The 12,863-nt window shown below is 33.9% G+C and overlaps 1 protein-coding gene across 5 annotated transcripts; it reads right to left on the reverse strand.

Annotated features, from left to right (window-relative positions):
* Positions 1–3,263: 3,263 nt before the first annotated feature.
* LOC145141439 (auxin response factor 2A-like) lies at positions 3,264–9,538 on the reverse strand. 5 transcript variants are annotated; one of them, XM_079074730.1, is made up of 17 exons: positions 8,906–9,534; positions 8,518–8,832; positions 8,070–8,186; positions 7,873–7,986; positions 6,184–6,299; positions 5,850–5,945; positions 5,730–5,780; positions 5,464–5,613; positions 5,276–5,360; positions 5,018–5,108; positions 4,773–4,928; positions 4,577–4,708; positions 4,420–4,498; positions 4,248–4,356; positions 3,942–4,165; positions 3,642–3,859; positions 3,264–3,504 (listed from the first exon to the last, which is right to left on the reverse strand). In XM_079074730.1, the coding sequence occupies exons 6-17, from the start codon at positions 5,931–5,933 to the stop codon at positions 3,420–3,422; spliced, it is 1,464 nt and encodes a 487-aa protein (XP_078930856.1). In that variant the 5' UTR covers positions 5,934–5,945; positions 6,184–6,299; positions 7,873–7,986; positions 8,070–8,186; positions 8,518–8,832; positions 8,906–9,534; the 3' UTR covers positions 3,264–3,419. The 5 variants fall into 5 exon arrangements, 4 of the variants coding, with proteins under 4 accessions (XP_078930856.1, XP_078930855.1, XP_078930858.1 ...); XM_079074729.1 differs by having other exon boundaries at positions 8,070–8,189; XR_013722662.1 differs by having other exon boundaries at positions 3,642–3,773; positions 8,070–8,832; positions 8,906–9,538.
* Between the last annotated feature and the right edge of the window lie 3,325 nt (positions 9,539–12,863).

Raw genomic sequence — 12,863 nt, forward strand, 5'->3', positions numbered from 1 at the left:
GTAAAAATTTCCTAGGTAACATCGTCCCAAAAAGAATGGAATTACGAAGATTCCATAAACACCAAAATGAAGCCCACAACACAACCTTAAAAGCCTTCATTTTCCCGCCCGTCAACATGATTGAATCCTTCCAAGAAATCAAATAATGAATGGAGATTGGATCAGGAAGATGTAACCCCCCCCCCCCACACCAAATAGCAATACGTGTCCATAACTGAATGAGCTCACAACAACTTATGAAAAGATGATCAACCGTCTCAACTGAATGAGAACAGACTGAGCCCATAATCGTCTCCACCTTAATTCCCATATACGATAACCTCTCTCTAGTTGGGATACTAAATAACCGCAAACTCCAAACAAAGATATTCACTTTGATAGGAACCCGATTATTCCACCAAGTCTCCATACCTCCAATAAATAACATCCCACTATCTAAAAAGACTCTGGTAGAAGAGACTGAAAAAGAATCAGAATCAGACACATCGAGCGACAATCCAAGTCTATCTAGTCTATTAGCCAACTGAAGATCCTATAATAAGAAAGTAAAATCTCTGCCATTAAGTCTGCTCCACCCCGCCCCCCACAGGACTACGTATGAGGGACTCAATCTCCAGACCAATCAAAAGACGATACCTAATTGAAGCATGCCTATGCAAATCAAGGGCAACAATCCGATGAAACCTAACCGAAAGGGGTGAATTACCCTTCATGACATCCTGCCCTTCATGAAAAAAGTGTATCTCCCATCTCCCACCTGAATCGGACAAAACGAATGAAGATCAATATCACAATTCCTTAGATGACTTAACATACGGATAATACTAATCCAAGGGCCCGACCAAGCACTACTTAGAATAAAGCGAGGGGCACCCACTATTTGTAGCATTAATACTTTGGACCACCCTAACCCACATCAGATATGGGTAGTGATAAAAACGCCAACGCCACTGGAAAAACATAACCCTGTTAAAAAGAAAATAGGTTCCCCACACCTTAATCACCCTTACCGGCAAGCACTCTATCTCATCTGAACCAATGCATGCGCCTTTCATCTAGATCCGCACCCCAAAAAATCTAGCTCTCAACATCTCTAAACAACCAAAATCGGAAAAGGAAAAATAGACATTGAATAACTACCAAGACTTCCTAAAAACTAATTTTAACAAAGTAAGCCTTCCACCAAAATACATGCATTTTTCCTTCCACCCCGACAATCTACTCCGAAAACGATCAATAATAGAGGACCAAGCAGAAACTTGCACCATATTCTAACCTACGAGCACACCTAGACGAATAAATAGAAGAGAATTTACCACACATCCCATTCTATCTGCAACAACCTCAACCAAAGAAAAAGGAACTCCTGCTCCAATCAATTTGCTTAAGAAAATTGATTCTAAGACCCGAATCAAGATAGAAGCAACACATAATATGAACCATCATATTGGCATTCTCGGGATCCCACTCCGCCAGAAGTACCACATCATCTGCATATAATAAATGTGAGATCTCCAAACCACAAACATAAACCCCTAAGAGCATTCACCAACTATGACATAACCAAACCGATATGAAAACCATCCATAACCAAAATAAAGAGGAAAAGAGACAGAATTTCCATGTCTCAAATCTCTATGCATCTGAAACTCATTTGTAGGGTATCCGTTGACCATAACAAAAGCTCTAGCTGACCTCAACGTCTCTAAAATCCAACCACACCAAAACGACCCAAAACCCATAATTTGCATCATCTCAAGGAGATAATCCTACGAGAAAGAGTCATAGGATTTCTCAAAATCCACCTACAAGATCATAAGGGGATTTTTTATAAATTTACTCCATGCCACCACTTCATCGAGAAAGAAAGGATAATAGTGCAATAAAAGTGGTCCTTATGCTATACGAGCAAATTTTATTCTGGGGTTGTTGATTTCTAAGCAATTCAAATCACTTCATAAACAATTTTTCTTCAAGGTCACATCGGTCTTCAATTAAAAATGATCATTCGCCAAAAATGAATATCCAGAAACTTTCAATGCTAACTGTACCAAAACAAAATTACCACTTCCTGTATTCTTCCTCGGATCCATTAGTCACCAAATCATCACCAACTTCAATTCATAATAAATCGATTGAATCATTAGCAGTGAATAGACGAAGAAAATACGACTAATAACGAATCAGATAGATTGTCGTTTGTTCGATTGATGATATTCGAGCGTTTGAAGAACATATAACACGATCGATTTTGAGTTTCAATGAATGATATATGAATTGAGAATGAACAATAATAAAACAAATGATACAAACGAGATGTGAATTAGGGCCAAACAAAATTTGGATACATGAAATAGATACAAACAATTTGGCTCAAAAAATATGATCGATGAACATTAATACATTAAAGATTTGGGTTTCCATGTGAATATGATGAACAGTAAATGAATAAATTGTTTGGGCTCAATCAATATAAATTGGACTCGATCAAAAAATTAAATGATTTTGGGCTTATTTTGGATTGAAGGATTACATGAATAGATTGTGCTAAATCAAAAGATAATTGGATCAACAAATTTTGAATGAAAAGCCAAACAAAAAAATCCAATGGAATCAAAATGATCAAAAACAATTTAAAAAACACCATTACGAGAAATTTTGATTGATTTTGAATTAAAAGGATAACTGGATCAGCAAATTTAGAGTTGAAAGCAAAAAGATCCAATGGAGAGACCCACCAAAAATTCAAATCTTCGAGTCGATTACACACCAAAAATATTGTCATCAATGATCATTGATCTTGAAAAAGTTATTAAACCTTCAAGATTAAACTCTGATACCACATGTAGGATCCCAATGAAAATGACAAATACGGAATTGAAGTCTCTCTCTCTCTCTCTTATATGGGAGCTTTCTCAACCTATACAATGTTTGGTCCTTATGCCTCACTCCGTCAGCTTTCTACCATTAAGTGAAGGGCATTATCGTCATTTCACTACCCCATGGACCATTTATGAGGTTTTTTTTTAAAAGAAAAATAAAATTTAATATGTAAGGGGCTCTCTCTCTCTCTCTCTCATGGGAGCTTTCTCAACCTATACAATCACTTTTTTTTTAACCGGCAAACTAACCTACTCCTAAAACCACATATGTCTCCTAATGAGACTTGAACCCATGACCTCTCATTTGAGAGTGTCACTCCTCACCACTAGGCCAAAACCCAAAAACCCATATCACAAAAGTTAAGCCAAGACACCATCCAATGAAGAGCTTTGCACCCTAACATATCTGTTTGGATTCCAAGAAAATAAACTTACATTGTTTATGAAATGAACAACAAACCAGACACCCACAAAAATAAACCTAAACCCGGAGAAGAGAAGAGAAGAGAAGCAGTCCATGGCATGTGGCTTGTCTTGCTACCCGCTGATTTTGTTCCATGTAGCAGCCTCTTCCTTTTCCTTTGGACAGATACACATCTTCCGCACCACCCCTCTAAATTCCCTGCATTCATTTTCATTTTCACCCATTGGTTAATTATTATCTTCAATAATACACATTAAAATCAAACCCCACCCATTTTTCACATATAAATTTATACATCTAAACTCAACATTAACGAAAAAGAAAAAAATACTTACGACCACGAGACATCACCAAGCAGCTTTTTGTTGGCATCTCCATCTCCATCTGCTGCTGCTGCATTATTATTATTATATGTGACAATCCATCCGCTGGTGCCGCTGACCAACCCTCCTTGAAACCCAAACATCCTGTCAAGCTCCCACATAAGTCCTCCATACCCACTAAAACGTGATACCTCCACACATCTTCCAACAAAACTTCCATGCTTCAACACCTTAATTAATTAAATATTTATTTATTTATTTACACCATATTCACAGTAACAGTAACAGTAACTGGCTGGAATAAATAGTTACCTTTATGTAACTAGATTGTTGGTTTCCGGCATTTGATGAGTCTGGAGGATGGGTGTTGCTAATCCTATGCCCCCCTATATCCACTCCAAAAACCCTGCATTTTTTACTCCTCTCATCGTCTTCCCTGGGAATGTTGTTGACTTTCGGAATACTCACTTCCTTCATTCTGATTCCTTCACCTTGCATTCCCAACTCATTATTATTATTATTATTATTATTATAACCTGCACCAATATTTTGTCATGCATTTCGACCAAAAATGGGTTTATTTATTGGTATTTGAAAACAACAACTTACTTTACTTACCAATCATGGATCTCTTTTGCGGTTGCGGTACAGAAACAACTGACTGAATGCTCCACGGGGAAACCCTCTTAGGAGGAACATCTCCAGAGGCCGTCCCATGCCAGCAAACCTGCAACATTTTCAAATTATTTACTATTTTACCCTTTGGTGTCTCCAAAAAAGTGGGTATCACCTTCAAGCAATGCCATTCAGACTCAGGCCACCTACTAGGATCAACATCTTCCTTTCCGATTATGATCCCAGAAAACCTGCTAACACCATTCTCTTCAATTAATAATAAAATCTTATTAATTCTTAGTTATGCAAAAAAAAAAAAAAAAAATACCAACTTTTTCAAGTTAAACTCCGGCTCCTCTCCTCCTTCATCTAAAACCATCTCAACCCTCGTTTCCGGTGAAAAGTTAACTTTAAGCGATTCCATGAAATCATTATAGGCAACTATAAATCCTGAGGGACTGATCCTGCAATAAATCCAAAGATTCAGTAACAGTTTGAATCAGGCAAAGAGATGAAAGAGAAGCTTACCGAGGATGGTAATATACTGTGAATTCGGTTCTTGTGTTGATTGCTTCAAGGGCTGTGAGTAATATGCCATGCTGCATATTAACACATGATAAATCTGTTGACAATTTATTCAGTCTCACTGCCCGCTGAACCCCGACATAAAGACGGTTTTGCCCTCTATCACAACAAAATGCAAAATTATACTATATTTTTATAAATACAACACATACAAATACAAGGAAGTAGGATAGAACTAGATAGAGAACCTTAAGAAAATGCAGGTGTCTCCTACCACAAGCCTCTTTGCACTCACAAATTTACCCCAACCAGTAGTTAGTATATGTCGCTTTGGCACACCTGTAAATGAAAATTATCCAAATAAAAAAAAAAGTTTTAATGTAAACAAAATCATACTACTTTACTGGTAATGCTCATTAATTGTGAGATCAACTATAAATGGAAGTACTCTAATCCAACAAAATGCTTTTGATTTTCATGAAATTTTATCAAAAGGTATTAATTACCACGACAGATGTGGTGAAAGTTCCATATTTTCCCATGAAGATCTTTGGCAAATAGTTCTTGAGATGGTGCATCCTGACTCATGTCCTCCAACAACAACAACAACAAGATGACAATGTTGACCATATAAATAAATATCAACAAATATTTCAAAATTTATAAAATTTTATAGTAAAGCAACATTAAATACCAGAGGTGGAAAGGTTTGATCAACATGTTTCTTGTGTAGGTTGCATCCCCCTTGTTTGATTACATCAGAAGGAGTTAATTTCTTCCGGAAAGAAGTTGCAGGAATCTTTTGAGGAACACTTCTAAAGGTTGATCCTTTAGGTTCTTCAAACTATAAAATCATTTGAAAAAATTAGTCCATTCAATCTTAAAAGTCAGATCCTACCTTTTTTCCGGTTAAAGAAAAAATAAGAAAGTAAATTATAAAAAATCATAACATATCCTTACGTCTGGAATCAAAGTAATCTGAGCAAACACTTCATCGGTATCAACTTCTGCCTGAAAAATACAACTGGAAATTAAGAAAAGTGGCTAAAAATATTGCAACAGATGAACATTTGACATTACCTTTAACTGAACACAGACAACCTTGCAAAGAATCTTTGAAGGTAACCCATAGGATGGTATATCACTCATGCCTTCCTGCTTCATATACACCTCAACCTATAACCGATTCATAAATCATAAAATCAAAAAAAAAAAGTAATTATAACATTTTAAACTAGTTATAAATAATTAAATATGTCATTTTACACCATCTGGTTTGGGATATAAGAGTTGGAACACTCTGAAGTTATAAGATTACATATTAATTAACTCAAAATAATCCAACTACATGTGTTTATAATTAGTCAAATACGAATTAAATGAAGCAATTAATGTGCATTGCATATAAACAAACCTGCTGAAGGTGGCCTTGAGGGAAGTAGAAGACCTTATCGCCTACACGGGGAACTTTCACAGTGAGGCCAGCACATTCATGCCATAGCTGAGTATGCAGATCAACCTGATCATTGCCTACAAGGAAAAAACATAAATTAATTAATTCTATCAACAAATTGATGCTAATTCAAACACATAAACAGATATGAAATCCTGAAATTTACTTGAGGAAGCCATCTTTCTTGATGCTAGAAAAAAGAAAAGCAGAAAAGAATACAAATGATAGAGCAAAAAAGCTTCACCACCACCACCACAATGCTGCTTCTGTTCTTCTACTAATATGCACCTTATATAACACACTAACAACTTTACTCTCATAAATTGTGCAAAAATACTGACTTTACTCTCATAAAATGTGCAACGATTTTTATGTTGGATGTCATTTATTAGTTATAAAGTCGTGATATTTAGTGAACACACGCAAGCTGACAAACATAATTATTACGCGTTCCTTCCTAAAAAGTCCAATTTAAATTTACTATCAATTCAGATAAAACTTTGTTCAAGATCTCATGAAAAAAAGTAGAACATTTTATGTATCATAGTTGGTTGTCATTAATTTAAAAGTGTATTTCATATCCAAATGAATGAGGCAGTTTTAATTTTTACACCAGCAGTTTCATTGAAAATATATATATATATATATATATATATATATATATATATATATTTATGTTTACAGTTCAATATCAGATTACTCGAATCCACATTTCAACAAAAGCGTTTTTGTCGTTATGTTCATAACTATATTACAATTTAATGTGGTTGCTACAAGAAAATTAATACAAAAATAAATAAATAACAAAAAATCACTATACTTTCATGACTTTTTACCATTACATGCTCGAACCAAAAGAGTTGCCAATGGAGTACTTATACTTTCACAGTCATTCCAATTACATTATTTTTATCCAATGATAAATTTTTATGAGTATAAATATGAAATTGATAAACTCTTTTACCCCAAGTGCGTAAACTAAAATATGTGAAAGTGCAAAAGATTTTATCTATTTGCCATTTTATAAATAAAAACTATGAGGAAGATGTGGGAATTCTAGTGAGCACATAACTTAGGTGCACAGAAGGTATTTTGGTGCATGACTGAGTTTCCTTAAATTTCCATTATGCAAATTACTATTAATGGAGTCCCACTTTGTATTTTGTTACTTTTTTGTGTAAGTAGTGACCGAATGTTGTTACGCCCTTCAGAAATAAAGCTTGCTTGAAATTCCATCAAACAAGGCTACAAGTATGTATGAAGAATCGAAATGTAAATACTAGAGTTTTCAAAGCAAATAACAATCTTTTTATTGTTTTCTATCTTGCTCTTTGTGACATCATTCTCCCCTAGTCATATGTCACATACTCTACTTCCTTGTGAGCCTGTAGACTCCTAACTTTTGCATTCATCAGTTGTTGTCCTTAATTTGGCAAAAAACAAATCCTAATTTGTATTAAAATGTGACTATGTAAAGCAAGTACAAGTTCATATGATCACAAACCGCCTAATAATGATGGAAGACAAGTCATCATCTTGTATTCCTAGAAGAAATCAGTTGATCACAAACCACATGTGCACGCACACACACACACACACACACACACACAGAGAGAGAGAGAGAGAGAGAGAGAGAGAGAGAGAGAGAACCTTGGCAGGTGTCATTATCTCTTTAGCCCAAGAGAAGAAATTGTTGTTGTTGATGTTGCACAGCAGAAACAAGAGATTGTGAGGAAACCTCTCAGAAGAGCAAGTCCAAGAAACCTGCATAAATTTCAAAAGTAAACATACATGTTGTATTTTATCTGTAGGTGTCTTAAAAAAATGTGAGTTGAATCTTGAATTGCCTTCAGCCATTGCCATTCTGGTTGAGACCTCATAGCTTGTGAAACAGAGGATCTCTATACTTGACTTGATTTGAAACCAAGCTTATAGAAATTGGAATCAAGAGATGATCATCAGGCCTGCTGTGGAGAGTTAAAGAACATCAAAATTCTTTCTATTCTGGTGGCAATCTATCATCTCTAAGATGACTAACAACATGAACCATTGAACAAGGGTAACATGTTACGCATGAGATATCTGAATTTAATTGCTGATGTGGCAACATGTATAAGAAATCAGCATCAAAGGCTTCAAATAGAAGAAAAAATCCAGCAGGAAAAAGAAGAGGAAGTGAGGAGCTATATGCAAATCCTAATCCTCTCTGTATCCATTTCACCTAGACAAGGGTTCTTCAAAAATGTTTCTTTTTTGATGAATCTTTTGTGAGAAATATAAATATAATCAACACACCTTACAATGGAGAACATCCTGCACTGCACTCTGCACACCACCAGGGTGAAGTAACGTGTAGGGCTTAGTTGTTAGCAATCAGAATTAGCTTCACTTCATACTTCATAGGTATGGGAATCATAAAATACTCCAACATCAATAATTTTAATTGCACAACATAGACAAGGAACACGCCAATTTCGACCCACTACCAAAAATTGGGTTGATTAAGTTTTTGCTATAACAGATAAAAAGAAAGTTACTACGGAGCGGAATCAAGATATCTCATACTCCATGAAGAAACCCTCTCGAAAGAACAAGTCAAGTCCAGAAAACCTGCACCATTTCCAAATTAAACATACAGATGGTATTTTTGTCTGAAATATTTTTTAGGAGAATTTTGAATTACCTTCATCCATTGCCATTCTGATTGACGCCTCATAGCATGATCGATCTTTCCAGAGAGACTTCTGTAGTTACTCTTGAAAAGATGAGACAGATTTAATTGGAGTTAAGAATGTTGGTCAAACATACGCAAGCTTTTTGGAGTAGATTTATGGGATAGCAACACAACTGTACATCCTCACTTGTTTAGACACTTGGAATGTTGAATTCTCTAGGTGTTGAAGCATGGAATTACTCACCCGCTCAAATTATTGGGTGTAATGGAACACTGATCAACCAATAAACAGATGGAAACAAAATGGTGTTTGACGATTTCTCTTGTGAAGCTATCACATATATCTACTCCAAAAGCTTATATATCTAAACCATGTGATGTGCCTGCTCGGACTCCTTGACCTTGCAAGCCCCTGCCACAATCAAGGCCATGTTGCAGTCTAACTGCTCACTGAATCCCGATATAAAATTCATTCTGCCCTCTGTCACACAAAAATGTATCGTCGATGTTTATGCAAATAAGAAGCACATACTCGTATATTTGGTAATTGAATAACAAAACACCCGTGTTTCCATACTCATATATGTATCAAGTATTTCATCGGCCGTGTTAATTTTGAGATTTATGCACCAAAGTGTGGCTTTTTAAGTGATGGGGCTGGAGTTTATCTATCTTCTATATTAAAACCCAATTTTAAAAGGGTGTGTGGCATTCTTTTCAAATGATTTTTTCAATAAAAAGTTAAAAAAGTTCTTGGCTAACTTCAAAAGTTCTTTTAGATTAAACTTCTCATAAGAAAAAAATGAGGTATTTAAAAAGTTATAGATAAAATTTTTAGTAACTTTTGACTTTTTTCCCCTTTACACCCTCAAAAGTTCATACAAACGCATTTTAAAATTTTCTTTTGGAAAAAGACATAAATCAAAAAACATTTTTTCTAAAAAATGAATTTTTAGTTTAAAAAGCAATCCCAAACACCCCTAAGAGCATATGATAGGGAAAACGAGAAGTGGTATTTTTGCTGATGTGACGTCTCATAACATGGTCATAACACCATGAACACCATTTTCCCCTTGGTGTTATGGCATATCTTGTTGGTGTTATGACATATTGAAACGGGACATTGATTGGCTGCACATTTCTTCTCTCTCTATTTTTCTCCTCTTAACCTCCTCATAACATGGTCATAACACCATGAACATCATTTCTCCCTTGGTGTTATAAGGTGTAGGCATGCACAAAAAAACCGGTTCAAGATCCGAACCGGTCAAAGAACCGGTAAACCGGTTTACGCTGAACCGGTCCACAGTGAACCGAACCGGTTTGAGAACCGAACCACCGGTTTACACCCGTTCGAGATTTTAGTCGTTGAAACCGGTTTAGAACCAGTTTATATCGTGTGAACCGGTATGGAACCGAACCGAACCGGTTTATAACCGGTGTAACCGGTTTAGATAGGTTCGACTAATTTTTTGAGTGAACCGGTTTGAACTGAACCGGTTTGAGGCTGAACCGGTTTTGCTTGGCTAGGGAGTGAACCGAACCGGTTTAAAGAATCGGTTCGGTTTGAAAAATAAACTGGTTTGTGCATGCCTAATAAGGTGTTATAACACCACCTCAACGGGCCCATACCTAATGCTCTAAGACTAAATAGAAAATGGACCTAGCCAATGTTCAAAGGCCTTAAGCTTAGCAGGGCGGTTCAACTAATTTGGGGCTCTAAACGAACCAAAAATTTGGGGCCCTTTGACATTTACTATAGTTAACGCTATAAACCCTCTTTTTTTATCCGGGCTTGGGACTGGCAATAATAAACTAAAAAGTTTATAAATGATGAAGTTAAATTTTTTATTTTATTATGTATATGTTTTTTTGTGAATATATTTAAGACATAAAGTTAATTTTTCTAGCCTTTTTAGATACAAATTCTTTAATAAAATTTTCATAATCAACTCATTTTACTAAATGTTTTTCAATTGACAAAATAGCTAATACATTTAACTTTTCTTATGACATTGTAGATTTTAAATAATTTTTTAACAACTGTAATTTAGAAAAACTTATATTCCCAGAGGCAACGATTACATGAATAGTTAACATAATCTTATAGGCAACATATGCATTTGAAAAAGAACTAAACTTTTTAATTATTAATAATTGTATCACGTTCTAAATGTACAATATTTCTTAAAAGTTTTAGTTCATGAAATAAATCTAAACCATCAATATCTAAGCTATCAGCATGCTTTAATGATTTTTCAAGATTTAAATAATGTTATTTTAAAGTATTTTCATCAAATGATTTTAATTTTTTTATACTAAATAGAAAACCAAAAATATTTTTGAACTCATTAAATTGCTCAAATCTACTTTTAAAGGAAGTAATAGTTTTATCTATTATATATAAAAAGTAATCAGTTTTAAATAATGGAAGATGAGTTTTAATAGTTTCATTAGCAACATTTTCATCATATCGTTTATTTCTTTGAATGATACGTTTTTCACGAAAATTCCGGTTTTACTTTCATTTCTAAAGTCAATTCTTTTGCATAATCTAAAGGCTTTTCAAATCCATTTTCTCTATATTGTTCAAAGAAACACAAAAGTTCATTTAGTTGATTTATATCATCATCGATACACATATCATTTGATTGCAAGCTTTTACTAACAGTGCTAATAGCAAACAAAACATCATACCAACTAATCATTCCTAATAAAAATTCATAGTTTTCAAGTTCATATGTAGCTAAACATTTGGCCTCACTTTTAATTTTTGGATAATTGTAAAAGTGCATTTCTTAATTGTGGTGCTTGAAATCTAATTGCTTTTACACTTTCTACCCTACTTTTTCAACGAGTTTGTGATAATGATTTAAGTGTTAGGTTTGATATATTATCTTGTAATATTTTCCACATTTGAGTTGATGAAGCAAATATCGAATATATACGTTGTATAACTCCAAAAAAATTCACTAGTTTTATCATATGAATTAGCCATATCACAAATTACTAAATTTAAACTATGACAACCACAAAGAGTGTAGAATGCTCTAGGGTTAATATCTAACAATCGTTTCTGTACACATTGATGTTTTCCTTTCATATTTGATCCATTGTCATAACTTTGACCCCTAACATCATTTATATCTAATCCTATATTTTTAACTTCATCAATTATAGCATTATATAGACCTTTACCGGTTGTATTATCTACAATTAAAAATTCTAGAAAGTACTCCTTAACTTCTATAGGAGTTGTTGAAAGATCTTAACATCATAAGATAATTAACATTTGTTCCTTATGACTTGTATCGAGAGTACAATCAAGTATTATTGAAAAGTATTTTGCTTCTTTTACTTTTTTAATAATTTTACTTTTAACTTCTTCTTCTAATAAACTAATAAGTTCATTGTGCATATTATGTCCAAGATAATGATTATGAATTTCTTTGTCATTAATTCGCCTAATATGTTCTTGCATAATAAGATCAAATTTCGCAATCATTTCAATTATAGTTAAAAAATTACCATTATTTTATTCATAAATTTTTCTATTTGTTCCACGAAATGCTAAATTATTTTTTTCATAAAGTTTTTACTACAACAATGATTCTTATTAACACATTTTTCCAATGTCTTTTTTCTTTATTTATTTGTTCTTGGATTTGCTTGTCAATTGTTTTATTATTTATTAATCTAGTTTGTAAGTCAATCAATGACCTCATATTAAGAATGTGTCCATTACTTGCTTCATGTCTTTTTAGTACTAGAAATATTGTTTCAGTCATTATTACCTTTATGTGCTAATGAACATGTAGATGTATTCACATTAAATAATTTACAACAAAAACAAAAACTCTATCTACATCTATGGAATAAATCAACCATGTATGTTCGTATTTTTCTCCACTTGGTATTTTTTGCATATAAAAAGATATACTAAAGCTTCTTAAATGTTAATCTTTTT

Source organism: Lactuca virosa, chromosome 9, assembly GCF_052849685.1.
Source record: "Lactuca virosa cultivar CGN04683 chromosome 9, Lactuca_virosa_CGN04683_v6, whole genome shotgun sequence".
NCBI classification, from domain to species: Eukaryota; Viridiplantae; Streptophyta; class Magnoliopsida; order Asterales; family Asteraceae; genus Lactuca; species Lactuca virosa.

Coding starts and splice junctions, on each gene's coding strand:
- LOC145141439 (XM_079074730.1), bottom strand. CDS start 5,933: ATGAAGCAGGAAGGCATGAGTGATATACCATCCTATGGGTTACCTTCA. Junction 5,781..5,849: donor TTGTCTGTGTTCAGTTAAAG/GTAATGTCAAAT, acceptor TGTATTTTTCAG/GCAGAAGTTGATACCGATGA. Junction 3,505..3,641: donor CTTGGTGATGTCTCGTGGTC/GTAAGTATTTTT, acceptor AAATGAATGCAG/GGAATTTAGAGGGGTGGTGC.